Source organism: Chiloscyllium punctatum, chromosome 30 (assembly GCF_047496795.1).
Source record: "Chiloscyllium punctatum isolate Juve2018m chromosome 30, sChiPun1.3, whole genome shotgun sequence".
NCBI classification, from domain to species: domain Eukaryota; kingdom Metazoa; phylum Chordata; class Chondrichthyes; order Orectolobiformes; family Hemiscylliidae; genus Chiloscyllium; species Chiloscyllium punctatum.
Window position 1 is genome coordinate 22,336,563 of NC_092768.1, and position 27,993 is coordinate 22,364,555.

The 27,993-nt window shown below is 47.6% G+C and overlaps 2 protein-coding genes across 5 annotated transcripts in view; one reads left to right on the top strand and one right to left on the bottom strand.

Moving 5' to 3' along the window:
- LOC140455252 (zinc-binding protein A33-like) overlaps positions 1 to 27,993 on the bottom strand; it is a 476,866-nt gene that overhangs the window by 250,840 nt on the left and 198,033 nt on the right. The gene's annotated exons all lie outside the window — the stretch shown is intronic.
- LOC140455253 (zinc-binding protein A33-like) lies at positions 1,289 to 27,929 on the top strand. Its single transcript, XM_072549983.1, has 6 exons — positions 1,289 to 1,931; positions 2,032 to 2,127; positions 2,221 to 2,454; positions 5,824 to 5,846; positions 7,282 to 7,397; positions 22,892 to 27,929. Exons 1-6 carry the CDS (start codon positions 1,521 to 1,523, stop codon positions 23,440 to 23,442), a joined length of 1,431 nt encoding a protein of 476 aa, XP_072406084.1. The 5' UTR covers positions 1,289 to 1,520; the 3' UTR covers positions 23,443 to 27,929.

Below are 27,993 nucleotides of genomic sequence, written 5' to 3' on the forward strand. Positions count from 1 at the left end.
TTTTACTAACCTCAATCCTAGAATCCACAGTAACCCTTAAACTCTCTTTAATCTCCCACATCTGACAAGAAGTACATATCATTGTACTAAAGGCCATTTTTGCTCCTTCACAATCTACACACCTAGAATTTCACACCCTCGTATTCCTCTACAAAACACTGCCCCACTTTAAATTAATAATTCTGGCTTATATTTTAAATTTAATCAAGAGACATATCTTCAAAAACATATACAGAATAAAGAACCCACTCTACCCACTACTAAAGACTTTCTGTAGGCCACTTAAACAACTAAATTATCTGATTCTGTGCTGTGAACTTCACCCAAACAGTTCCTCCACGATCAGTTGTGAATTTCACTGTTTGTTAATTTTCCTAGACGCACTCCAGAGATACATGAATTCAAAACAGCAATTGCAGTAACTGTGCAGGTGCCCTCCCTCGCACCGGCACTGTCTTCACCATGTTTCCTTTGTCTTTTCTGCTCCCTTTTAAAACTGCTGTTGTTTTGCCTTTTTCAAAGGAAATATTAGAATTCTCTGTTAATGTGTGATACATTCTGCAGTGTATCTGGCTCTGAATTTGTCGACATCAAACAATTTTATTGACATCAGGGTCTTGTTTTCACAGGGACAGCGACACTGCTATCAAGGGGAATAAATGTTTAGAGATCTCGGGGATTGAGCAGGTTCACGTCATTGCTGGGCTTCAAGTGTCTGATGTATTTCCTTCATCACTTCGGTCAGTACATGTGTGGAGTTTGCATATTCTCCCTGTGTCTGCGTGGGTTTCCTCCGGGTGCTCCGGTTTCCTCCCACAAAAATGTGCAGGTGAGGTGATTTGGCCGTGCTAAATTGTCCGGAGTGTTAATTGAGGGGTAAATGTAGGGGAATGGGTCTGGGTGGGTTGCTCTTCAGAGGGTAGGTGTGGACTTGTTGGGCTGAAGGGCCTGTTTCCACACTGTAAATAATCTAATCTAAAAAAAAATTCAGAGGGGCTGAATGGCTTCAGAATGTTCTATTGTTGTGATCGGCGCAACATAAATGCAGGAAACTCACAGACCCACTTCTGCATCTGTCATTGCAGTATCATCTGGTCATTTTATAATTCTTTTTGTTTGAGGTTGAGTGCCTGTAATCATTCACACAATTCAGGTTCCGGATCCCGATCTGACCCTGAGTTTCACCAAAGGGTTTGTGATTGGCAGTGAGATTCGTGAAACCTGGGTCCCAGCCCATCTTACACACCTTCTCTCCTCCCTCCCGCCCTCTCTCTCACTGTCCCTCCCCCAAAGGTAACTCTCCGGGCACCTTCACCCTCGGCGGTCTAAAGCTGTTTCTACTTCAAAATATTGTCTTTCACTGGTTCCCAGGTCAAAATCTTCATAAAACATAGTTACTAAATACTCTTCTCTGACATTTGCCGTGAAATCCATCAGTAAATGATTGAACTGAATTTGTTCACCAGCGCAGTCACAGTGAAACTGAAAGTGGTTTGAAACAGGAAGTGCTGAGATTGATCATGGCATCCAAACAGCAGCTCCTGAGACTGACCGAGGAGGCAATTTGTCCCATTTGTCTGGATTTCTTCACCGATCCGGTTACACTGGAGTGTGGACACAACTTCTGCCGCTCCTGTATCACCCAGAGTTGGGAAAAGAAGGAGATAAACTCCTGCCCGGAATGTAGAGAGGAGTTTCCGGAAAGAAACCTCAGGGTGAATCGGGCCTTAGCGAATCTGGCCGAGGAGGCTCGAAAATTAAAGCTGGATCCGAAAGAGAAGGAAAGTAAACCTCACTGTGAGAAACATCAGGAAGATCTGAAACTGTTTTGTGAAACTGACAAGAAATTGATCTGTGTGATTTGTAGAGATTCGCGGGAACACAGAGAGCACCGCTTCCTGCCGATTAATGAGGCTGTTGAAATCTACAAGGTAAAAGAGAATAATTTATAAATTGCGTGTTTCATCACATATCCCTGATCCCACACCAGACCTAACACAGCTAACTTTTCAATTTCTTTTTCAATCACAGGATCAGTTGAAATCTTCATTAGATTCTCTCACTGAGAAGAAATCGGGGGTTCTACAAACAGAACTGACTCAGAAACGGAAGATTTCCGAAGTGAGGGTGAGCTCTCCCTGTGCTAATTCTCTGGGATCTCCGTTGGTTTTGTTCCCTTTATCGCGGGACATTAATGAGGTTTCACATTTCATTTGGTAGGAACAGGCGAGCAGTCTGCAGACCCACATCACATCCGAGTTCACTAAAATTTACAAGGTTCTCACTGAGAAAGAGCAGCGTTTACTCAGAGATCTCAGGGAAGAAGAGGAGAGGATTGTCGAAACAATGGAGAAAAACCTTCGAGAGATTCAGGAGAATTTAAATTCCATTGAGGAGGAACTCTCAAAGTTGCAGAAACAGATGGAACAAAAAGACGAGCTGATGTTTCTGAAGGTGAGGGAATGTATTGCAGGGTATTTCAGAGAGATTTCGGACATGATGACAACTGTAAAAATAATATGGAATGTTGTATAAAAAAGTGAACTGACCTTGTGACTGTCCGGACGGTTCTGCTGTTCAAAGTTAAAAATCACACAACACCAGGTTATAGTCCCACAGGTTTACTTGGAAGCACACTGGCTTTCTGCTGTTGGCACTGTAGAAGGGTCAATGCTCCCGAAACGTTCACTCTGATTTCTTTCCGCAGATTCTTCCAAACCTGCTGAGATTTTCCAGTATTTTTTTTTTGTTTTGTAACCGCTGCCACACTCTCTGCAGATTCTCGGGCACGCTGGCATTCTCCCGAGAATGGGTTGGATGTTTTTATTTGTTTTGTTATGATCTCCGTGTTCCCCAATTTTAATTACCTCCTGGAACTCCCATTGTAATCCAGTTCCAGTTCCACGTGGAGAGTGTGTGGGTGTGTCTGGTACAGTGGGAGTGTGACAGTCACTGTGTCTGTGAGCGGGACTGATGGTTAGCTCCAGATTCTGGATTAGTGGTGCTGGAATAGCACAGCAGTTCAGACAGCGTCGAGCAGTAAAATCGACGTTTAGGGCAAAAGCCCTTCATCAGGAATACAGGCAGAGAGTCTGAAGGGTGGAGAGATAAATGAGAGGAGGGTGGGGGTGGGGAGAAAGTAGCATCGAGTACAATAGGTGAGTGGGGGAGGGGATGAAGGTCGGGGCAGGAGGGTGGAGTGGATCGGTGGAAAAGAAGATAGGCAGGTCGGAGAAGTCATGGGGACTGTGCTGAGCTGGAAGTTTGAAACTAGGGTGAGGTGGGGGAAGGGGAAATGAGGAAACTGTTGAAGTCCACATTGATGCCCTGGGGTTGAAGTGTTCCGAGGCAGAAGATGAGGCATTCTTCCTCCAGGCGTCTGGTGGTGAGGGAGCAGCAGTGAAGGAAGCCCAGGACTTCCATGTCCTCAGCAGAGTGGAAGGGAGAGTTGAAATATTGGGCCACAGAGCGGTGTGGTTGATTGTTGCAGGTGTCCCAGAGATGTTCCCTAAAGCACTCTGTGAGGAGGCATCCAGTCTCCCCAATGTAGAGGAGACTGCATTGGGAGCAACGGATGCAATAAATGATATTCGTGGATGTGCAGGTAAAACTTTGATGGATGTGGAAGGCTCCTTTAGGGCCTTGGATGGAGGTGAGGGAGGAGGTGTGGGTTCAGGTTTTGCAATTCCTGCGGTGGCTGGGGAAGGTGCCAAGATGGGAGGGTGTGTTAAAGGCGGGGGGCGGGGGGGTGGTTCTGACCAGGTAGTCATGGAGGTAACAGTCTTTGCGGAAGGCGGAAAGGGGTGGGGAGGGAAATATATCCCTGATGGTGGGGTCTGTTTGGAGGGGGCGGAAATGTTGGCGGATGATTTGGTTTATGCGAAGGTTGGTAGGATGGAAGGTGAGCACCAGTGGCGTTCTGTCCTTGTTACGGTCGGAGGTGTGTGGTCTGAGGGCGGAGGTGCAGGATGTAGACGAGATGCGTTGGAGGGCATCTTTAACCACGTGGGAAGGGAAATTGCGGTCTCTAAAGAAGGAGGCCATCTAATATGTTCTTTGGTGGAACTCGTCCTCTTGGGAGCAGATACGGCAGAGGCGGAGGAATTGGGAATACGGGGTGGCATTTTTGCAGGAGGTAGGGTGGGAAGAGGTGTAATCCAGGTAGCTGTGGGAGTCGGTGGGTTTGTAAAAAATGTCGGTATCAAGTCGGTCATCATTAATGGAGATGGAGAGGTCCAGGAAGGGGAGGGAGGTGTCAGAGATGGTCCAGGTAAATTTAAGGTCAGGGTGGAATGTGTTGGTGAAGTTGATGAATTGCTCATCCTCCTCACGAGAGCACAAGGTGGCGCCAATGCAGTCATCAATGTAGTGGAGGAAGAGGTGGGGAGTGGTGCCAGTGTCATTATAGGAGATCGATTGTTCTACGTAGCCAATAAAAAGACAGGTATAGCTGGGGCCCATATGGGTATCCATAGCTACCCCTTTGGTCTGGAGTAAGTGGGAGGATTCAAAGGAGAAATTATTAAGGGTGAGGACCAGTTCGGCCAAACAAATGAGAGTATTGGTGGAAGGGTACTGTTGGGGAAGTCGGGAGAGGAAGAAACAGAGGGCTTGGAGGCACTGGTCATGGCGGATGGAGGTATGGATGGATTGGATATCGATGGTGAAGGTGAGGCACTGGGGGCCATGGAAACAAAAGTCTTGGAGCATGTGGAGGGCGTGGGTGGTGTCTCGAACGTATGTGGGGAGTTCCTGGACTAGGGGGGATAGGACAGTGTCAAGGTAGGTAGAGATGAGTTCAGTGGGGCAGGAGCATGCTGAGACAATGGGTCGGCCAGGGTGGTCAGGCTTGTGGATCTTGGGAAGGAAGTAGAAACGGGTGGTGCGGGGTTCCCGGACTATGAGGTTGGAAGCTGTGGGTGGGAGATCTCCTCATGTGATGAGGTTCTGTATGGTCTAGGAGATGATGGTTTGGTGATGGGGGGTGGGGTCATGGTCGAGGGGGTGGTAGGAAGAGGCGTCCTCGAGTTGACGTTTGGCTTCAGCGGTGTAGAGGTCAGTTCGCCAGACTACTACTGCGCCCCCTTTATCTGCTGGCTTGATGGTGAAGTCGGGATTGGAGGAATTGGAGCAGAGGAATTGAAGGGCTGTGCGTTGTAAGGGTGAGAGGTTGGAGTGGGGGAGGGGGATAGATAGGTTGAGGTGGTTAACATCCCGGCGGCAGTTGGAAATGAAGAGATCGTGGACAGGGGTTGTGTTCCCCTCAGGGTTCTGGGGGGCAGGGATGGTGTGGGATCTGTGGTGGGGGGGGGGGCGTGTTAGCAGTATGCAGGTGAGTGGTGTTGGTGGGGTCGGTGGAAGTCACTCAGCATGTGACATTAGCGATGATGTGAGGGGCGGAAGTGATTTCACGTGTGGTGCATGAGGAATTGTGCGGGGTGGAAGTGGCTGTGGGAGCGGCCATGCTGGGGGCAGAAGAGACATCATCAATCAGCGAGGGGGGGAGATGCACCAGCCGCATGGCTAATGGCGTCTGAGCAGTTCCAGAGGCCGGGAAATCTACTGGAATGTTTGAGGAGTGCTGGTTGTGGAGGTGGGTAGATAAAAGTTTGTTGTATTTACAGTTGTTGATGTTTCAGATGGAGTTGAAAGACTGTTTGTTGAGATTATGAATTCTCCTGAGGATGTAGTACAGAGTGGGTCCTTTGCAATTCTGAGAGAGTGTGACCCTCAGCTGAGACAGGGCCTCATTTCAGCAGCCTGTCTGTCTCCTCCTGAAATCTGTTACTGCCATCCTCACTGTTTGTGATTCATTTCTTTCAGGAGGAAGCTTGTCGGAAGAGAAGGTAGGACATGCTCTTTACTGAAACTCTGCACAGTTTGCTCAATAACTCAGGGACGGGTTATTATGGGGTTATTTCCTGGTTAATGGTGCCGCTTCAAATGGTGATTCATCAGATAACAGTAACTTCGGTTATGATTCACACATGATTGTTTTTATAAGAAGAAGATTGTTACAGGTTTTAAACAGTATTAGATTTTACAAAACTGTTCTACAATATTGTAAACAATGACAAGATGCCTGTAAATACAGCCTGGTTTTCAGGCTGGAAGTGATCACTGCCCTGATTTGGGCTGTTAGCCTGACTGTGACCTTCCCCCGACCCTGTGAGAGACACAATGCCCATGTTTCCAGGGAATGCATGGCTCCTGACCAACTTGAGACAGTCAGAGTTTAAAGGGGGAATCATTTTTGTTTCACCTTTTACAATAGGGGTGGCACGGTGGCACACTGGTTAGCACTGCTGCCTCATAGCGCCAGAGACCTGGGTTCAATTCCCGCCTCAGACGAATGACTGTGTGGAGTTTGCACGTTCTCTCCGTGTCTGCGTGGGTTTCCTCCGGGTGCTCCGGTTTCCTCCCACAGTCCAAAGATGTGCAGGGTCAGGTGAATTGGCCATGCTAAATTGCCCGTAGTGTTAGGTAAGGGGGAAATGTAGGGAATGGGTGGGCTGCGCTTCGGCGGGTCGGTGTGGACTTGTTGGGTCGAAGGGCCTCTTTCCACACTGTAAATCTAATCTAATCTAATCTAATACTAACTCTCACCGTAGCCTTTATAAAAGGTATAATAAATGCAAAAATAAAAATGATAATTAATTAGTCCAATCTAATGTTCTGAGGTACTTTACAGGAGAGTTGGAAAGTGTAGAAAATGTGTCACTGAGCTATTAATCCAGATGATTGCTGTGGGTTTTAGTGGATCTTAAAGGAGGAAAGAGGAATAGAGAGATGGAGAGTCACGGGGAGAATGGAATTCCAGAGCTGAGGATCTCAGCAGCTGAAGGTCCAACCTCCAATGGGTGGAGAGACTAAAATCAGAGATGGTCAGAAGGCCGGAGAAGTAGGACTCTCTGAGGGTTGTGGGACCCATGTATTGCACAGATGGAGGTGGGACTTTGAGATGTTTCAGGTTTTTTTGCCTCTGTTCCACAAGCTCTGTTTAGAATACAGCAAGGGGATGGGGAAATGTATATCTGTGTGTGATGTCTCAGTTACTATTCTGTTGTCAGGACATGGGCCTTTCTCTGGACCTGGACATTTCCAATCCTTGCCCGTGCATTGTCAAATTCTTGTTGGATCAGTTACAAAAATAAGAGGAACGTTTCACTTTCTAATCCAGGGACTCAAACATGAAAAATGCGGAAAGCTTGAATACTTAAATGTTTTCATCAATGTTCGAACAAAGCAGAGGTTATCGTGTCATCTGTTTAATGTTTACAGGATTAGTGATGAGAAGATGACACTCTCAGCTGCTGATGGCTCTCTGTCTCTCGGACTGTTCACCGGCCCTTTACAGTACACTGTCTGGAGAGAAATGATACACACCATTCACCCAGGTAAACATGTGCATTCATTTTCCTAATGATAGATTCAGATGTGCAGGGTCTCCAAGTCCCCAGTTTACATCTTCACATCACTAGTTGTTAATTCTGGAAGACTCTCCCTGGAAACATTGTACTTTCTGTGGGTCCATTTGGGTAAGTGTCTGAAGCCACCAGCTCTGTGTGTCAGAGCAGTGAAGGGTTCTGTCTCACCAGATGATAGAGCACGGAAACAGGAGTTCGAGAGGAGACTGGGCTGGCTGCATCTGGAGTGACATTGGAGGAACAGTTTTTATCATATTATCAGGAAGGCATGTAGACATTAAAGAGCCAGTGTTAAAAGACACATATCTCATGGGGGTTGTGAGAGAAACAAAAACAGAAATTGCTTGAAAAGCTCAGCAGGTCTGTGGAGAGAAATCAGAGTTAACCTTTCAGATTGAGTGATCTTTCCTCAAAACTGATAGTAGCTGGGAAAAGTCAGTTGATACGCAGAAGGTACAGTGGGGAGGAGGTAAGGAGGAAATGATAGGTGGGGATCGACCCCAAAGAGAGAGAAGAACAGTTAGAAAGACAAAAGAGTAGATAATGATTAGGTTAGGAGAGTGAATACCTGGTGATGGAGACTGTTAATGCCGAATAATAGGCAGAGTGTAACGGCAGTGATAACAAGACCTGATATGTGGGGTAGTGGTCTAGCTCATGGTAGAGCTCTGGGCCTAGAATTATTGGACTTGAAATTGTGTCCAAAGACTTGCAGGGTCCGGATGTGGAAAATTAAGTGTTGTTATTCCAGCCTGCACTGAGCTTCAGTGGAGCTCTGCAACAAGCTTGAGACAGAGATGTTGCCCAGAGAACAGGAAGCTGAGTTAAAGTGGTAAGCAGCTGGAAGCTCAGGGTCCTTTTATTTCTGGCAGAACACAGATGCTTTGTTTGCCCAATACAGAGGAGACCACATTGTGAGCAGTGAATGAAGGACACGACATTGTGAAAGTGCTACTCACCTTGTGGGTGTGTTGGACCCTGGATACTGAGGAGGGAGGAGGTAAATGGGCAAGTGTTGTATCTTTGGCAGTTGCTGAAGATGTTGCTGTGGAGCTGTGCATGGCTGTTGGGAGTGAAGGAAGAGTGCACCAGGGTGAATGGAAGGGAACGGTCCCTGTGAAAGGCTGACAAGGGAGCAGAGGGAAATATGTGCCTGGTGGCAGAAATGCTGTCTGATGTTCTTCTGGTTGTGGATGCTGGTGGGATGGTAGGTTAGGATGAGGGGAATGCTATCACTGTTGTGGCAGAAAAGAGAGGGGGTGTGGGCTGAAGTGTGGGTGGTAGGTCAGACACAGTTGAGGGCACTCTCAACAACATTGCTATGGAGACTTCAGTTGGGGAAGGATGTGGGCATTTCCGAGGCTCCCTTGTCAAAGTTTGCCTTGTCGGAGCAGATGAGAATGGAGACGGAGGAACTGGGAGAATGGAATAAGAGTGTTTACAGGAAGCAGGATACAAGGATGTATACTTTAGGTAGCTAGGGGAGTTGGGTTTATATTATTGTTATATATTATTATATTATATTATTATATTATTATTGGATATTATTGTTCAGTCTGTCCCCAGAAATGGAAACAGACATGTCAAGGAAAGAAAAAGGAGGAATCAGTGATCGACTAGCTGGCGGTGGGGGAGGGATGGAAGTTTTTAATTGGCAGTGTCAGAATCGGGGGAGAGGATGGTCAAGTGGGGAAGGTGGAATTTAGATAGTTTAGTGAAGAGAAGGAGTTGTAAACACTGAGAGACTACATTTTATAAGAGAAGATTTTGGATGGTCTTACTGAAGTGATCAATGATGAAAACCGCAGCAAATAAATATCAATTGAAAGAAATGTGGATGCTGTAAATAAGAGACAAAAACAGAATTTGCTGGAAAAGCTCAGCACATCTGGCAGCATCTGTGATGTGTTAAAGGAGCAGGCAACTGGAAGCTCAGGGCCTTTTTTATAGACAGAATGCAAGTGTACAGCAAAGCTGTCACCCAGTCAATGCTTTATTTCCCCAATGTAGAGGAGACCACATTGTGAGCAGTGAATGCAGTAGATTCGATTGAGTGAAGTGATTGAGTTTTTTGAAAAAGTAACAAAGAGGATTGATGAGGGCAGAGTAGTAGATCTGATCTATATAGACTTCAGTAATGTGTTCGACAAGGTTCCCCATGGGAGACTGATTAGCAAGGCAAGATCTCATGGAATACAGGGAGAACTAGCCATTTGGATACAGAACTGGCTCAAAGATAGAAGACAGAGGGTGGTGGTGGAGGGTTGTTTTTCAGACTGGAGGGCTGTGACCAGTGGAATGCCACAAGGATTGGTGCTGGGTCCTCTACTTTTTGTTATTTACATAAATGATTTGGATGCGAGCATAAGAGGTACAGTTAGTAAGTTTGCAGATTACAACAAAATTGCAGGTGTAGTGGACAGCAAAGAGGGTTACCTCAGATTACAACAGAATCTGGACCAGATGGGCCAATGGGCTGAGGAGTAGCAAATGGAGTTTAATTCAGATAAATGCGAAGTGCTGCATTTTGGGAAAGCAAATCATTGCGGGTCTTATACACTTAATTTTAAGGTCTTAGGGAGTTTTGCTGAACAAAGAGACCTTGGAGTGCAGGTTCATAGCTCCTTGAAAATGGAGTTACAGGTAGATAGGATAGTGAAGAAGGCATTTGGTATGCTTTCCTTTATTGGTCAGAGTATTGAGTACAGGAGTTGAGAGGTCATGTCGCAACTGTACAGAACATTGATTAGGCCACTGTTAGAATATTGCATGCAGTTCTGGTCTCCTTCCGATTGGAAAGATGTTGTGAAACCGGAAAGAGTTCAGAAAAGATTTACAAGGATGTTGCCAGGGTTGAAGGATTTGAGCTATAGGGAGGGACCAAACAGGCTGGGGCTGTTTTCCCTGGAGTGTCAGAGGCTGAGGGGTGACCTTATAGAGGTTTACAAAATTATGAGGGAGATGGATAGGGTAAATCAGCAAAGTCTTTTCCCTGGTGTCAGGGAGTCCAGAACTATAGGGCATAGGTTTAGGGTGAGAGGGGAAAGATATAAAAGAGTCGTAAGTGGCAACATTTTCACGCAGAGGGTGGTATGTGTATGGAATGAGCTGCCAGAGGAAGTGGTGGAGGCTGGTACAATTGCAACATTTAAGATGCATTTGAATGAGTATATGAATAGGAAGGGTTGGGAGGGATATGGGCCGGGTGTTGGCAGGTGGGACTAGATTGGGTTGGGATATCTGGTCGGCATGGACGGGTTGGACAGGAGGGTCTGTTTCCATGCTGTACATCCCTATGACTCTCTGACTCTAAGTGCAGATAAGGCATTGCTTCACCTGGAGGTCTGTTTGGATCCTTGAATACTGAGGAGGGAGGAAGGAAACGGACAGGTGTTTCACTTTCAGCAGTCTCAGGGGTAGGTGCCATGAGGCTGTGGGGGGCTGTTGGGAGTGAGGGAAGAATAGACCAGGGCATCCTGGAGGGAACAGTCCCCGTGGAAGGTGGACAAGGGAGGGGAGAGGAATAGGTGTCTGGTAGTGGCAGAAATTATGGTTGATGATCTTCTGGATGTTGGTGCTGGTGGGATTGTTGATAAGGACAAGAGGAACCTTATCAGTGTTGCAGGAGGGAATAGAAGGGGTAAGAGTTAAAATGCCAGAGATGGGTTGGCCCCAGTTGAGGACCTTGTCAACAACAGTGCTGGGGAAACCATGGTTCAGGAAGAGAGATTGCATATCCACGGGAAAGAGGAGGCAGCTGGCGCCATAAGCTGGAAATTTTGGAATGGGCATCGTGTCAGAGGAATGGTATTTGTAAGTGAGCAGGGACTGCATCACGGTAGGAAATGATGAGGTCTGTGAGGCAGGAGCAGGCAGAAAGAATGGGTCTGCCCAGGTAATCCTGTTTGTGTATTTTGGGAAAGAGGTAGAAGCAAGTTGTGTGGGATTGGGGAACGATCAGCTGGAGGTAGTTGGAAGGGGGGCGCGGATCCCCAGATGAAATGAGGTTGGTGACCGTGGTTCGCACAATGGCCTGATGTTCCATCATGGGGTCACAGACGAGAAGCAGATAGGAGGAGGTAGCTGAGAGGTATCTCAGCTTCTGCAATGCAGTGGTCAGTTTGCTGACTATTATAACACCACCCTGATCAGCAGGTTTAATAACATATAAGGATTGGATCTGAAGGCATTGAGCATGGTACTGCTTCCCTCTACCATTCGGAATTGAAAAGCTTTATCGATTTTCTTTCCAACTTCCACCTCACTCTCACCTTCACCCAGTCGCTCCCTGAATCCGCCCTTCCCTTCCTCAACATCTCTATTTCTATTTCTGGGGATAGATTGGCCACTAATATCCACAGTAAACCCTCCGACTCCCACAATTACCTGGCCTTTACATTCTCACACACTGCTCTCTGTAAAGTCTCCATACCATTCTCCTAGTTATTCCGTCTCCATCGTTTTCGTTCCGATGATGTTAACTTTGACAACGGATCCTCTGAAATGTCCACCTTTTTCCTCAACCGAGGATTCCTCTGGGCCCTCAAGTGGGACCAACCCATCTCTCACACTTCAGCCCTCACCCCCTCTCTTCCCTTCTGCAACAGTGATAGGGTTCCCCTTGTCCTTCCCTACCATCCCAACAGCATCCATCTCCAGAGGATCATCAGCTGCCATTTCCGCCGTTTCCAGAGAGATGTCACCACCAGACACCACACACCTCCCCTTCCACAGGAACCATTCCCTTTGGGACACTGTTTACTTCCAACGCCCCCTCAGAATGTCATAGCACCTTCCCCGCAACTGCTGAAGGTGTAACACCTGTCAATTTACTTCCTCCCTCCTCAGTATCCAAGGGCCCAAACACACCTTCACCTGCCTGCACTTCTCACAATCTCGTTTACTGCATTCACTGCTCACAGTGCAGCCTCCTTTCTATTGGGGATATGAAGGGTCGACTTCAGAACACTTGCATTCTGTTTGACAAAAAAGACCCTGAAATTCCAGATGCCTTTTAACACACTTCCCTGTAACCTGATAAAAACAATGGGAGAAAGTGAGGCCTGCAGATGCTGGCGATCAGAGCTGTAAAATGTGTTGCTGGAAAAGCACAGCAGTTCAGGCAGCATCCAGCGATCAGGAGAATCAACGTTTCGGGCAAAAGCCCTTCATCAGGAATACAGGCAGAGAGCCTGAAGAGTGGAGAGTTAACTGAGATGAGGATGGGGGTGGGGAGAAAGTCGCATAGAGTACAGTAGGTGAGTGGGGGAGGGGATGAAGATGATAGGTAGGAAATGATCTGAGAGTTGCATTGGGACAGGGACTCCCTGAGATTCTTGTAGAGAGAGGAGGAAAACTTCTTCAAGGCAGGCATCCTTGCAAGAGGATTCGCAATAGGGTTAAAATTGAGGTAAAAACAATTGGAGAAAGTGAGGACTGCAGCTGCTGGAGATCAGACCTGAAAAATGTGTTGCTGGAAAAGCACAGCAGGTCAGGCAGCAACCAAAGATCCCTGTAACCTGCCAACACCTCTGCCTCAGGCTTACTGCAGCGCTCCAATGCAGCTCAATGCAAGCTGGAAGTACAGCACGTCACTTTCAGCTTGGGGATCGTGCAGCCTTCCAGGCCCAATATCAAATTGAATAACTTTGGGATCTGCGCTCTCACACCACCAGGCCTTGTTATCACAGAGACTGCTATTACATACAAACCATTGTTAGCCACTAACAGTCTCCATTAACAGCTATTCACCCCCCTAGCCAGATTGTTATCCACTCATTTGTCTGTCTAACTGCTCTTCTCTCTCTTTGGGCTCAATCCCCACCTATCATTTACTCTTCACCCCTTCTCCCCCACCATATCTCCTGTATATAACCTGACATTTCCTAGCTACCACCAGTTCTGAGGAAACATCACTCAATCCAAAATGTTCACTCTGATTTCTCTGCACAGATGCTGGCAGACCTGTTGAACCTGATAAATATCTATGAGTGGAACATAGTCAAATATTAAACAAAGCAGATATTTATAAACTTCCATAAGGGGAGGGTGAAAAGCCAGCTTGCAGCTAGTGAGGTTGTTATGACTTACACACTTAATGGTCAGGTCCTGGGGAGTGTTTCTGAACAAAGAGACGTTGGAGTGCAGGTTCATAATTCCTTGAAAGTGAAGTTGCAGGTAGATAGGATAGTGAAGACGACATTTGGTATGCTTTCCTTTCTTGGTCAGAGCATCGAATATAGGAGTTGGGAAGTAATATTGCAACTGTACAGCACAGTGATTAGACCAGTTTTGGAACACTGTGTGCAGTTCTGGTCTCCCTCCTATTGGAAGGCTGTTGTGAAACTTGAAAGAGTTCAGAAAAGATTAACAAGGGTGTTGCCGGGATTGGAGGATTTGAGCTAGAGGGAGAGGCTGAATAGGCTGGGACTGTTTTCCTTGGAGCGTCAGAGGCTGAAGGGTGACCTTATAGAGGTTTACAAAATTATGAGGGGCATGGATAGGGTAAATTGGTAAAATCTTTTCCCTGGGGTCAGGGAGTCTAGAGTAAAAGGCATAGGTTTAGGGTAAGAGGGAAAACAGTTAAAATGGACCTAAAGAGAAACGTTTTCATGCAAACGATGGTCCATCTATGGAATGAGCTGCCAGAGGAAGTGGAGGAGGTTGTCACAATGACAACATTAAAAATGCATCTGGATGGTTATATGAAGAGGATGGATTCAAGAGGGATATGGGCCAAGTGCTGGCAAATGGAACTAGATTCGGTTATGATATCTGGTCAGCACAGATGAGTCAGAGTGAAGTGTCTATTTCTGTGCTGTACATCTCTCTGACTCTAAATGAGAAAATTAATCTGTGAACAGTGATGTCACAGAAACAGCATTGTGATGATGTAAAGTCATCAGTTTTGATGATATCAGTTGTGGTGGAAACGTTCAGTGACACTGAGGAAACTAATACATTGCTTTGTTCCTAACAGTGATGCAGGAGATTACAAAGAGGTCCTCAATGGTAGTAATATCTAGATTATTCCCAGTACCATATGCTAGTGAGAGTAGGAGTAGTCGGACAATGTGTGGCTAAGGAGCTGAAGTAAGGAGCAAGAATTCACATTTTTGGACCACTGGAACCTTTGTTGGAATAGACCTGTCGAAGACAGATGGGTTGCACCTGCATTCCTGCATTGGAGGGGGATCAGTATTCTGGCAGGGAGATTTGCTCGTGTGACTTGGGAGACTTTAAACTGGTAAGCAGGGAGGGAATGTATTGATGGGACTCAGATAGTGAGATAAGAAATAAGGTGCAGTAGATAAAGGGAGTAAGTTAAGTACTCAAGGTAGGCATGAGCACAGCAGAGAATGAGGTAAGAATGAGCAATTGAACTGCATTTATTTAACACAAGAGGCCTGAAAGATAAGACCGATTAACTTAGGACATGGTTGGGAACACAGGATTGGAATATCATAGCTATTAGTGGTGAAACGTGGCTCAGGGAAGGGAAGGGTGTCATAGTAAAGATAGAAAGGGAGGCAAGAAAGGAGGGGTGTGGTATTTTTAATTAAAGATTACATTATGGTTGTACTTCAGGAGAATACTCCTGGGGACAATCAAGGGACGTTATTTGGGTGTAACTCGGAAAGACCTCATTGGGATTGTAGTATAAGCTGTCAAATAGACAGTGGAAAATTGAGAAGCAACATGCAGGGAGATCTCAGATATCCGTAAGGTTAATAGGGTTGCAATAATTGGGAATTTTAACTTTCCAAGCGTAAACTGGGAATTCCATTGTGCTAAGAAGTTGGATGGATAGGAGTCTATGTGTGTCCAAGAAAATTTTCTTATTCAATATGCAGGTGCACCTGTGTTCCTGGAGTGTCAAAGGCTGAGGGGTGAACTTATTGAGGTTTATAAAATCATGAGGAGCATGGAAAGGGCAAACAGACAAGGTAGGAGTGGGGCAGTCCAGAACTAGTTGGCAGAGGACTATAGTGAGAGGGAAAAGGTTTAAAAGGGATCGAAGGGGCAAATGTTTCATGCAAAGGTTGCTACAATTATGCAGTGAGATGCAGAGGAAGTGGTGGTACGATTCCAAAATTTAAAAAGCATCTTGATGGGTACACAAATAGGAAGTGTGAGGAACAAAGCTCACGTATCAATAAATTTCAGTCCGAGTCAAATTCTGAAGCAGCGAACTTTATTGAAATGTTCTAGCTAAACGGGTGGCTAACAAGTAGGCACACCAATCCAAAACTTATTTCACAATTTATACAGTTTAACTGAGTTTCTCTCGGTACTTCCCCGTTTACTTCATTGGCCTAGCATATTATGCATCAAACCTATCACTATTCCTTATTGTATTCCGCTCCTGCCTAGCTGCACTCCACCCTTATTTACTTCTCCCACGACTCTAAGCCTGGCGTCCCTTACTCTTGTTTGTTTTATCCCTTACTTGTAACTAACTTGGCTCATTCTGGTGCCTACATTAAGGCAATCTGCTGAGCTGGCGTGGCTCAGTGTCCTTTTCTTCCTACCATCTTCCTTATCTAATCGTCCGTAACATATTCCATTGTTGCTCGTCCTAATCTTAAATGACTCCCTTCATATAGTTTCACCTTCGCATGCAAATTTAGCTAACTCAGCTCTTTGCTGAAACAAATATGCAATTGTGTAAATTAGCTCAGAAGCAACTGCTTTACTTATATACCACAGGAATGTTTAGAAGGTTTTTACAGTTTAGTCCAACTGCTGGCAAATGGGATGAGATTAATTTGGATGAGTTGGTCCAAAAGGTCTGTTTCCATGTTGGATACCTTCATGACTCTAGCAACATCTTATTTTCCACTCAGCTGAGGCCACATGGGGAGAACTTTATAAAAATTGGGGATTACATTGTTAGGAATGTACGATAGACCCACCCCAGTCAGAGATTAAGTGCTAACAGGCAGACAAATCTCAGACAAGTGAAAAAACAAAAGGGTTGTTACATCAGAGGAATTCAGCCTCCTCAGGATGAACTGGGACAGGCAGATTGTGAAGGGCTTAGACAGGACAAAATTCTTAAAATGTCTCCACTTAATCTTTTTGAGGAGTGTGTCGAAGATCCAACAGGAGACAGGGCAAGTCTGGAACAGCTGAGATTCACCAAGATGTTGCCTGGGCTGGAGCGTTTCACCTCTGAAGACAGACTTGATTGGCTGGAGATGTTTTCATTGAAGCAGAGAAGGCTGAGGGGAGAACCTTATGATGGTGTAGAAAGTTATGAGGAATGGATTGGACAATAACAGGTGCATAGATTTAAGAGAAGGAGCAGGGGTTTTCAAGGGGAATTAAGGATAATATTTTTACCAATGATCGCAGTTGGCATCAGGACCTCACTGCCTGAAAGGAGACAGAAATCTTTGCAACATTTAGGAAGTTATTCAGATGGAGTGATAGATTCACACTGGAGAGAAACAGGCTCTTCCATCGAATGAGTCCACACAGAACAGATATCCCAAACAGATCCTCGTCCCATTTGCCAGCATTTGGTCCAAATCCCGCGAAACCCTTCCTATTCATATTGCCATCCTGATGCATTTTAAATGTTGTAATGAGACCAACCTCCACCACTTCCCCTGGCAGACCATTCCATACATGCACTACCCTCTGCGTGAACAAGTTGTTTCTCAGGTTCTTCTGGAATCTTTCCCAACTCACCTTAAATCTGAGCCCTCCAGTTCTGGAGTCACCTACCCTGGGAAAAATACATGAGCTATTCACCCATTCCATGCCCTTGACGGTTTTATAAATCTCTAAAAGGTCACCCCTCAGCCTGCAATGCTACAGGGAAAAAAGCCCCAGCCTATTCAGCCACTCCTTATAACTCAAACCCTCCAGTCCCAGCAACAGTGCTGCAAATGCCTTCCACACTCTCAGGCCTCACAACATACTTACCCCATGGTAGGGTGACCAGAATCACACTCCAGTGTGCCGCACTGCCACAACATGATGTCGCAACTCCAATACTCAACGCTCCGACCAATGAAGGCAAGCGTGCCATACTCTCTCTTCACCACCGTGTCTCCCTGCAACTCTACCCCATGTACCTGCACCCCCAGGCCTCCCATTCAATAACACCCCCCAGGGCCACACCATCAACTGTATTACTCTGGCCTGGTTTGGCCGAACAAAATGCAACATCCATCAAAGCTTTACCTGCACATCCACCAATATTACTCATTGTAACTGTTGCTCCCGATGCATTCTCCTCAACATTGGGGAATGTGGATACTTCATAAAAGAGCACTTTAGGGAACATTTCTGGGACACCTGCACCAATCAACCCCACCGCCCTGTGGCCCAACATTTCAACACCCCCTCCCACTCTGCCAAGGACATGCAGGTCCTGGGCCTCATCCACTGCCACTCCCTCACCACCCGATGGCGAGAGGAAGAATGCGTCATCTTCTGCCTCGGAACACTTCAAGCCAATGGCATGGCCACTCCCACAGCCACTTCTGCCCCTCACAATTCCTCATGCACAACACATGACATCACTTCTGCCCCTCACATCATCGCTGATGTCACACGCTGAGTGACTTCCACAGCCCCACTGCCATGTTCACCACCACTTCTGTCCACACCAATGCCACTCACCTGCATTCTGCTGACACGCCCCCCACAGATCCCACTGTTACCATCCCTGCCCACCAGGACCCTGAGGGGAACACCACCCCTGGTCATGACTCCACCCCCATTCCCCCTAACACTACACCCACTCCAGTTACAGGCTCTGCCCCCACTCCCAGCTCCACACCTTCACCAGGTCCTAGCTCCCAGCCCTGCCAAGTTTTCACCATTCCCCCGATCTCTACCTCATCTGAGGATAAATGATCAGTCCTCAGCAAAGGTCTCACCTTTATCCCCTTCCATCTACGCATCAGTGAATTTAATACATGCTGTGACATTGAACAATTCTTCCGCCGACTCCACCTCCAAGCTTACTTTCACAATCAGGATTCCTGCCCGCCTTCCGAGGACCCCTTCGCCTGCCTCCAGCACACTCCATCCACCTGGACACCCCACGCTGGCCTATGATCTGCCCTCGACCTCTTCATTTCCAATTGCCGCCGAGACATTAACCGCCTCAACCTATCAACGCCCCCCCCCACTCCAACCTCTCACCCTCACAATGCGCAGCCCTCCACTCCCTCTGCTCCAATCCCGACCTCACCATCAAAGCAGCAGATAAAGGGGTGCAGTGGTAGTCTGGCGCACTGACCTTTACACCGCTGAAGCCAGATGCCAACTTGAAGACACCTCCTCCTAGCGCCCCCTCGACCATGACCCCACCCCCCCATCACCAAACCACATCTCCCAGACCGTACTGAACCTCATCACCTCAGGACATCTCCCACCCACAGCTTCCAACCTCATAGCCTGGGAACCCCGCACTGCCCGGTTCTATCTCCTTCACAAGATCCACAAGTCTGGTCAGCCTGCCCGACCCATTGCCTCCGTATTCTCCTGCCCCATCAAATGCATCTCTACATACCTCGACACTGTCCTATCCTCCCCCCTAGTCCAGGAACGCCCCAAATACATTTGAGACACCACCCACACCCTCCACCTCCTCCAAGACTTCCGTTGCCCGGCCCCCAATGCCTCATCTTCACCATGGATATCCAATCCCTCTACACCTCCATCCGCCATGACCAGGGCCTCCAAGCCCTCTGGTTCTTCCTCTCCCGACGTCCCCAATAGTACCCTTCCACCGACACTCTCATTTGTTTGGTTGAACTGGTCCTCAGCCACTGCCAAATCCTCCCACTTCCTCCAGACCAAAGGGTAGCCAAGGGTACCCGTATGGGCCCCAGCTATGCCTGTCTCTTTGTTGGCTACGTAGAACAGTCCATCTTCTGTAGTTTCACCGGCACCACTCTCCACCTCTTCCTCCACTACATTGATGACTGCATTGGCGCCACCTCGCGCTCCCGTGAGGAGGTTGAGCAATTTATCAACTTCACCAACACATTCCACCCCGACTTTAAATTCACCTGGACCATCTCTGACACCTGCCTTCCCTTCCTGGACCTCTCCATTTCCATTAATGACGACTGACTTGACACCGACATTTGTTACAAACCCACCGACTAGCACAGCTACCTGGATTACATGTCTTCCCACTCTACCTCCTGCAAAAATGCTATCCCATATTCCCAATTTATCCGCCTCCGCCTTATCTGCTCCCAGAAGGACCAGTTCCACCACAGAACACATCAGATGGCCTCCCTTCTTTAGAGACCACAATTTCCCTTCCCATGTGGTTAAAGATGCCCTCCAACGCATCTCATCAACATCCCGCCCCTCAGCCCACAAAAAAACCCACACCTCCAACTGTAACAAGGGCAGAACCCCCCTGGTGCTCATCTTCCACCCTATTAACCTTTGCAGAAAACACATCATCCGACGACATTTCCGCCACCTCCAAACGGACCCCACCACCAGGGTTTTATTTCCCTCCCCACCCATTTCTGCTTTCCGCAAAGACCGTTCCCTCTGTGACTACCTGGTCAGGTACACGCCCCAAACAACCCACCCTCTCTTCCTGGCACCCTCACCTGCTACTGCAGGAATTGCAAAATCTTTTCTTTTAGATTACTTATAGTGTGGAAACAGGCCCTTCGGCCCAACAAGTCCACACTGCCCCGCCGAAGCGCAACCCACCCATACCCCTGCATCTACCCATTACCTACGCTACAGGCAATTTAGGATGGCCAATTCACCTGACCTGCACATCTTTGGACTTTGGGAGGAAACCGGAGCACCCGGAGGAAACCCACGCAGACACGGGGAGAACGTGCAAACTCCACACAGTCAGTCGCGTGAGGCGGGAATTGAACCCAGGTCTCTGGCGCTGTGAGGCAGCAGTGCTAACCACTGTGCCACCGTGCCGCCCACATCTGTGCCCTCAACTCCATCCAAGGCCCCAAAGGAACCTTTCACATCCATCAAAGGTCTACCTGCATATCCACCAATATCATTTATTGAATCCGTTGCTCCCAATGTGGTATCCTCCACACTGGGGAGACTGGATGCCTCCTAGCAGAGCACTTTAGGGAACATCTCCAGGACACTAGCACCAATCAACCCCACCTCCCTGTGACCCAACATTTCAACTCTCCCTCCCACTCTGCTGAGGACATGCAGGTCCTGGGTCTCCTCCACTGCTCCTCCCTCACCACCTGACGCCTGGAGGAAGAATGCCTCATCTTCTGCGTCGGAACACTCCAACCCCAGGGCATCAATGTGGATTTCACCAGTTTCCTCATTTCCCCATCTCCCACCTCACCCCAGCTCCAACCTTCCAGCTTAGCACCGTCCCCATGACCTGTCCTACCTCCCTATCTTCCTTTCCACCTATCCACTCCACCCTCCTCTCTGACATATCACCTTCATCCCCACCCCCATTCACCCATTGTACTCTTTTCTACCTTCCCCCACCCTCCTCTCTGACCTATCACTTCCATCCCCACCCCCATTCACTATGCTACTTTCTCCCCACCTCCATTCCCCCTCTCATTTATCTCTTCACTCTGCAGGCACCCTGCCTCTATTCCTGATGAATGGTTTTTGCCCGAAACATCGATTTTCCTGCTCCTCGGATGCTGCTTGATCTACTGTGCTTTTCCAGCACCACCCTAATCTAGACTCTGGTTTCCAGCATCTGCAGTCCTTGCTTTTACTCGACCATCTTCCTTGTGAAGTTTCCCTTTCCCCTTTGAGTTATAGGGGACAGTGAACCTGTATTTCTCCCCTCCAGCTCAGCCATCCCTTCCTCCTCACTCTCAACACCCTTTCTCTCTTCCCCTCACTCACTGCATTTCCATCCCTCAACCATCCCACTCACTCTCCCGATCTCCAAACCTCTAATGTCCACTTATTTTGCAGACCTCCTGTTGTCACCCTCCCATTCTATACTGTCACTCACTCTCTCCTACCCCATCCCAAACAGTCACATCCCCTCAAAAAACCTCCATACCCTCTCCCATATCCTTATTCAGCTTCCAATCATTCCCTCCTCCATCACTTACTCCATGTCTTCACTCTTTCATTCCCTCTCCTGAGATTAAAAACCTTCCCTCATTTTCTCCCATTCTCCTTGATGCTCCCTTTCCCCTTCCATAAACCTTCCCCTACAAATGCAACCCCACTCTACCCTCCCTTAGTCTCCCCACTGCCTTGCTGCCCATCTCTCCTACCTCCCCTCACTGTCCCCTTTCCCACCCATTCACATCACTTCGCTCTCCTCTTTCCCTTGCATTCACCCACCTTCCACTTCTATCCCCACCTGCCCCAATCTTCTTTTCCATTCATCCACGTGCTCCCTTCCTCTTGTTATCACACTCCTCAAGCTCACTTTCCCAGCATTCTCCCCTCCTCTCATTCATCCTTTCTCTCACTTTCCCTTCCCCATTTTGTCACCTGCACTCTCCTACTCATTCTTCCCTCTTAATGTGTCTCTTCCTGGACCCAGCCATCTCCCCTTCCAGTCCATGACCCATCCCTCTCTCTCTCATTCTGTTCTCTCCCTCACGCTGCCTTCCCCAACTCTGTCCACACTGTTCACTCTGACTAACCCCTTCAACTCCCCCACCTCTCCTGTGCCCCTCACTCTGCTCATCACTCTCCCCTCCCCCTCCTGGCCCCCACCATCTGACACTCCACTATGCTGTCCAATACCCTGTTGCTCTCCCCTCACTCTCCTTCCCCACACCTGAGTGCTTCATCTCCCTCGACTTCTGCCACATTCTCTGCCCCTTGCTTTCCCCTCACCTTCTGTTTTAGTTTATCCTCTCCACCACACTTCCCCTTGCCACTACCATCACACTTTCCTCATTTCTCCCCACTCCTCCTGGCTCCCCAGATGATCCTGTCCCGAGGGATACCCCTTCCCACTGCTCTCACCTGGGCACTCAACCCTCCCATTGCTCATTCCCCCTCTGAGGTTCCCCCCCATTCTCTACACTTCTCTCTCTTATACCACCTCTTCACTCTCCTCTCCTCTCACTCCCACATCTCCTCACTTTCCACCCTCTATCCCACATCTACTCACTCTCCCCCTCTTTTTAACCTTGCCCTCCATCCTGTGATAGGGTTAGGTTTAGGATTCTGTTCTTCCTGTGCACTTCATTTCCCCACCCACTCTCCTCCAAATGAGCCTTCTCACCTCCCCTCCCTCACTCCTCCCTCCCCAGCCCTCTGCCTCACCCATCCTTCCTCCTCATTCCTCCACTCTCATCACTCACTGCACTCTCCCTCACTCACTCCTCTTTCCCTGTCCCTCCCCTCCATCAACTCCCCTTTTCCAGACTCGCTCTATCTCCCCTTCACTCCCACCCCCCTCTTTCGCTCAGCCCCTCACTCCCTGCGTCCCTCACTACCTGCTCACTTTCCCTGACGGTGTTATTTGATCTCTCCCCCAGCTCCAGCCTCTCTGACTCTGGATCCGAACACAGCTAATCCCTGGCTCATCCTGTCTGAGGACCGGACCAGTGTGAGACTCGGAGACACAGAGCAGCCGCTCCCTGACTCCCCGGAGAGATTTGATTCCTGTTCCTGTGTTTTGGGATCAGAGGGATTCACATCAGGGAGACATTACTGGGAGGTGGAGGTGGGAGAGAAGATGGAGTGGGGTCTGGGAGTGGCCCGAGAGTCTGTGAAGAGGAAAGGGGAGATCATCCCGATCCCGGAGACTGGATTCTGGATTGTGAGGCTGTTACCCGGATGTGGATATTTTGCCTCCACCTCCCCCTCACTGACCCCCCTCTTCCCGAGTGTGAATCCCCGGAAGATCGGGGTTTTCCTGGACTATGAGGGGGGACAGGTGTCATTTTACAATGCGGACACCATGTCCCATCTCCACACTTTCACCCACACTTTCACTGAGAGGATCTTTCCCATCTTCCATCCGGGAGGGAATGACGGAGGGAAAAACTCCGCCCCGCTGACAATCTGCGGGATTAAAGGGCACTGACAGATCCATCCCATAATTTCACCCCGTCCCCCTGCCTCCTGCCAGCTGTAAACTGATGGGGGTCGGTCTCAGTCTGGGGTAAAGAGGGAGGGGGAGAGAAGAAACAAATAGAAGCTCAATTGTAGAGAGGGACTGACTGGGTAGAATGAGCTGTGAGCTGCAGGAACCCGGGGACCTTCCTGGCTGTAATGTTGCTCCACAGGCGGGAGGTGGCGCTACATGACGGTGTTGGAGATGAATCAGTCAGTGGGTCTCAGACTGGGCTCAGGGGAATCTTTCCAGGGGGAGAACAAATCATTTCACTGCAGGGTCAGTGGGGTCATTCCAGGGAGGACTGGGCTGAATCAAAATAAAAATGTCAGATTGATCTTCTTTAGACTTCCACCATGTGTCAATAATGTATACCCCATACATAGAACATAGAACAGTACAGCACAGAACAGGCCCTTCATCCCACGATGTTGTGCCGACCACTGATCCTCATGTATGAACCCTCAAATTTCTGTGACCATATGCATGTCCAGCAGTCTCTTAAATATCCCCAATGATCCTGCCTCCACAACTGCTGCTGGCAACGCATTCCATGCTCTCACAATTCTCTGCATAAAGAACCCGCCTCTGACATCGCCTCTATACTTTCCACCAAACAGCTCAAAACTATGACCCCTCGTTTTAACAATTTCTGCCCTGGGAAAAAATGTCTGGCTATCAACTCTACCTATGCCTCTCATTATCTTGTACGCCTCAATTAGGTCCACTCTCTTCCTTCTTTTTTCCAATGAAAAAAGTCCGAGCCCAGTCAACCTCTCTTCGTAAAATAAGCCCTCCATTCCAGGCAGCATCCTGGTAAACCTCCTCTGAACCCTCTCCAATGCATCCACATCTTTCCTATAATTGAGCAACCAAAACTGGACACAGTATTCCAAGTGTGGTCTGACCAAAATTTTAAACAGCTGCAACAAGATCTCATGGCTCTTAAACTCAATCCCCCTGTTAATGAAACCCAAAACACCACATGCTTTCTGAACAACAACATGATGTAATAACATTGAGAAACTGGTCTTGTTTTGCTCAGGTATGTAACTATTGCCCAGAATGTTACTGCTCTTTCAATCAATCTCTATTTTGTTTCAGGTTTCCAACATTTGAAATTCTTTGTTTGTTGAACACTAGGTGTGTTACAAACTTCAATTTTCACTGCCAAGGATGCTACAAAAACAGAAATTGCTGGTGAGAATCAGCAATCTGGTCGCGCGAGTGGAGAGAATGAAGAGACAACATTTAGGTCCAGTGACACTGCTCCAGTTTCTCGAGCATTTTTTTATTTTTGGAGGAAACCTTGTGATTGGCAGTGAAATGCAGATTCTTCCAGATCATTTCAAAGGATTGATGAATTAGGTTTCAAGTAGGCTGAGGCATTAACTTCCCCACTGCTGACCAAGCACTCCATGTTATCTTCTTGAATTCCCTTTTACATTGCAGGGCTGTGCCTCTGTGGTGAGAAAGGGACTCTGAAGCCTGTCTAACCCATCACAGAAATCAACATGTTTCTACACCCTCCCACTGGACAGACACAAGCAGATCTGAACAAGTGTCACACTGGATTTGAAACATTTCGCACACCTCAGCTGCTGCCAGACCTGCTGAGTTTCTCCAGCATTCTCTGTGCTTGTGTGGAATTTGAAGCTGCAGAGGGCTGTTGAGGCTGGGTCATTCAGGATATACAAGGCTCAGATGGACAGATTTTTAACAAGGAAGGAAATCAAAAGTCATGGAATTCAGGCCGGAAAGTCAATTTGAGAGTGCTCAGATTAGCTATAATCTTATTCAATGGCAAAGCAGAGGAGAGGTGACACCTGACAAACCTCAGTGAGTTTTTTTGAGGAAGTGACAAAGAAGATTGATGAGTGTGATGGAAGTGTGTTTTTCTGACTGGAGATTTGTGACCAGCGGTGTTGTGCAGTGACCTGTGTTAGAACGTAGAACATAGAACATAGAACAATACAGCACAGTACAGGCCCTTCAGGCCACGATGTTGTGCCGAATATTTGTCCTAGCTTAAGCACCCATCCATGTACCTATCCAATTGCCGCTTAAAGGTCGCCAATGATTCTGACTCTGCCACTCCCACAGGCAGCGCATTCCATGCCCCCCCCCCCCCCCCCCACACTCTCTGGGTAAAGAACCTACCCCTGACATCCCCCCATACCTTCCACCCTTCACCTTAAATTTACATTCCCTTGTAACATTCTGTTGTACCCAGGGAAAAAGTATCTGACTGTTTATCTATTACTCTGATCATCTTATAAACCTCTATCAAGTCACCCCTCATCCTTCACTGTTCCAATGAGAAAAGGCCTAGCACTCTCAACCTGTCCTCGTACGACCTATTCTCCATTCCAGGCAACATCCTGGTAAATCTTCTCTGCACTCTTTCCACTCTCTCCAAAGCTTCCACATCTTTCCTAAAGTGAGGTGACCAGAACTGCACACAGTGCTCCAAATGTGGCCTAACCAAGGCCCTGTACAGCTGCAACATCACTTCACGACTCTTGAATTCAATCCCTCTGCTAATGAACACTAATACACCATAGGCCTTCTTACACGCTCTATCCACCTGAGTGGCAACTTTCAAACATCTATGAACATAGACCCCAAGATCCCTCTGCTCCTCCACCTTACTAAGAACCCTACCGTTCACCCTATATTCCGCATTCTTATTTGTCCTTCCAAAATGGACAACCTCACACTTGACAGGGTTGTACTCCATCTGCCACTCCTCAGCCCAGCTCTGCATCATATCTAAGTCATTTTGCAGGCGACAACAGCCCTCCTCACTATCCACAACTCCACCAATCTTCGTATCATCTGCGAATTTACTGACCCACCCTTCGACTCCCTCTTCCAAGTCATTAATAAAAATTACAAACAGCAGAGGATCCAGAACTGATCCCTGCGGAACTCCACTTGTAACTGGGCTCCAGGCTGAATATTTACCATCTACTACCACTCTCTGACTTTGACCAGTTAGCCAGTTTTCTATCCAACTGGCCAAATGTCCATCTATCCCATGCCTCCTGACTGTCCGCATAAGCCTACCATGGGGAACCTTGTCAAATGCCTTACTAAAATTCATGTACACTACAACCACTGCTCTACCCTCATCCACATGCTTGGTCACCTCCTCAAAGAATTCAATAAGACTTGTAAGGCAAGACCTACCCCTCACAAATCCGTGCTGGCTGTCCCTAATCAAGCAGTGTCTTTCCAGATACTCATAAATCCTATCCCTCAGTACCCTTTCCATTACTTTGCCTACCACCGAAGTAAGACTAACTGGCCTGTAATTCCCGGGGTTATCCCTCTTCCCTTTTTTGAACAGGGGCACAACATTCGCCACTCTCCAGTCCCCTGGTGCCACCCCCGTTGACAGTGAAGACGAAAAGGTCATTGCCAACGGTTCTGCAATTTCCTCTCTTGCTTTCCACATCATCCTAGGATATATCCCGTCAGGCCTGGGGGACTTGTGTATCCTCAAGTTGTTCAAAATGTCCAACACATCTTCCTTCCTAACAAGTATCTCTTCTAGCTTACCAGTCCATTTCACACTCTCCTCTTCAACAATACAGTCCCTCTTGTTTGTAAATACTGAAGAAAAGTACTCAATCAAGACCTCTCCTATCTCTTCCGACTCAATACACAGTCTCCCACTACTGTCCTTGATCGGACCTACCTTCATTCTCGTCATTCTCATGTTTCTCACATACGCATAAAATGCCTTGGGGTTAACCTTGAGCATATCCGCCAAAGATTTTTCATGCCCTCTCTTAGCTCTCCTAATCCCTTTCTTCAGCTCCCTTCTGGCTATCCTGTATCCCTCCAATGCTCTGTCTGAACCTTGTTTCCTCAACCTTATATAAGCCTCCTTCTTCCTCTTTACAAGACATTCAACCTCCCTCATCAAACAAGGTTCGCTCACACGACCATCTCTTTCCTGCCTGACAGGTACATACATATCAAGGATACGTCGCATCTGTTCCTTGAAAAAGTTCCACATTTCCACGACATCCTTCCCTGACAGCCTATGCTCCCAACTTATGCTCCTCAGATCCTGTCTTACAGCATCATATTTACAAATTAAAGCATCGTATTTACGGTGTTGAGACACTGTACAATGATAATTTGGAGAGGAATGTGGATGTCTGAGCTTGCAGTGTGTGACATGATGATAAAAACCCAGATTGACACTTGAGTTCAGGACTGGGGGAGTGCTGCAGTATTGGGACTGCACTCCATTCAATGACACTTTGATCAAAACCTCATGTAGGGGTGAATATAAAAAAGGTCCCATGGCAAATGTCTATCCCCCATACAACACCAAATCGATTAGATGATGTGTTCACATTGCTGTTTATGGGAGCTTGCTCTGTACAGACTGGCTGCTTTATGTTCCATTTTGCAACATTAAATACAATTTTGAAATACTTCATAGACTGTAAGAAGCTTTGAGATGTCATTACAAGTGCTTTGCAAATTCCAGTCTTTTTATTT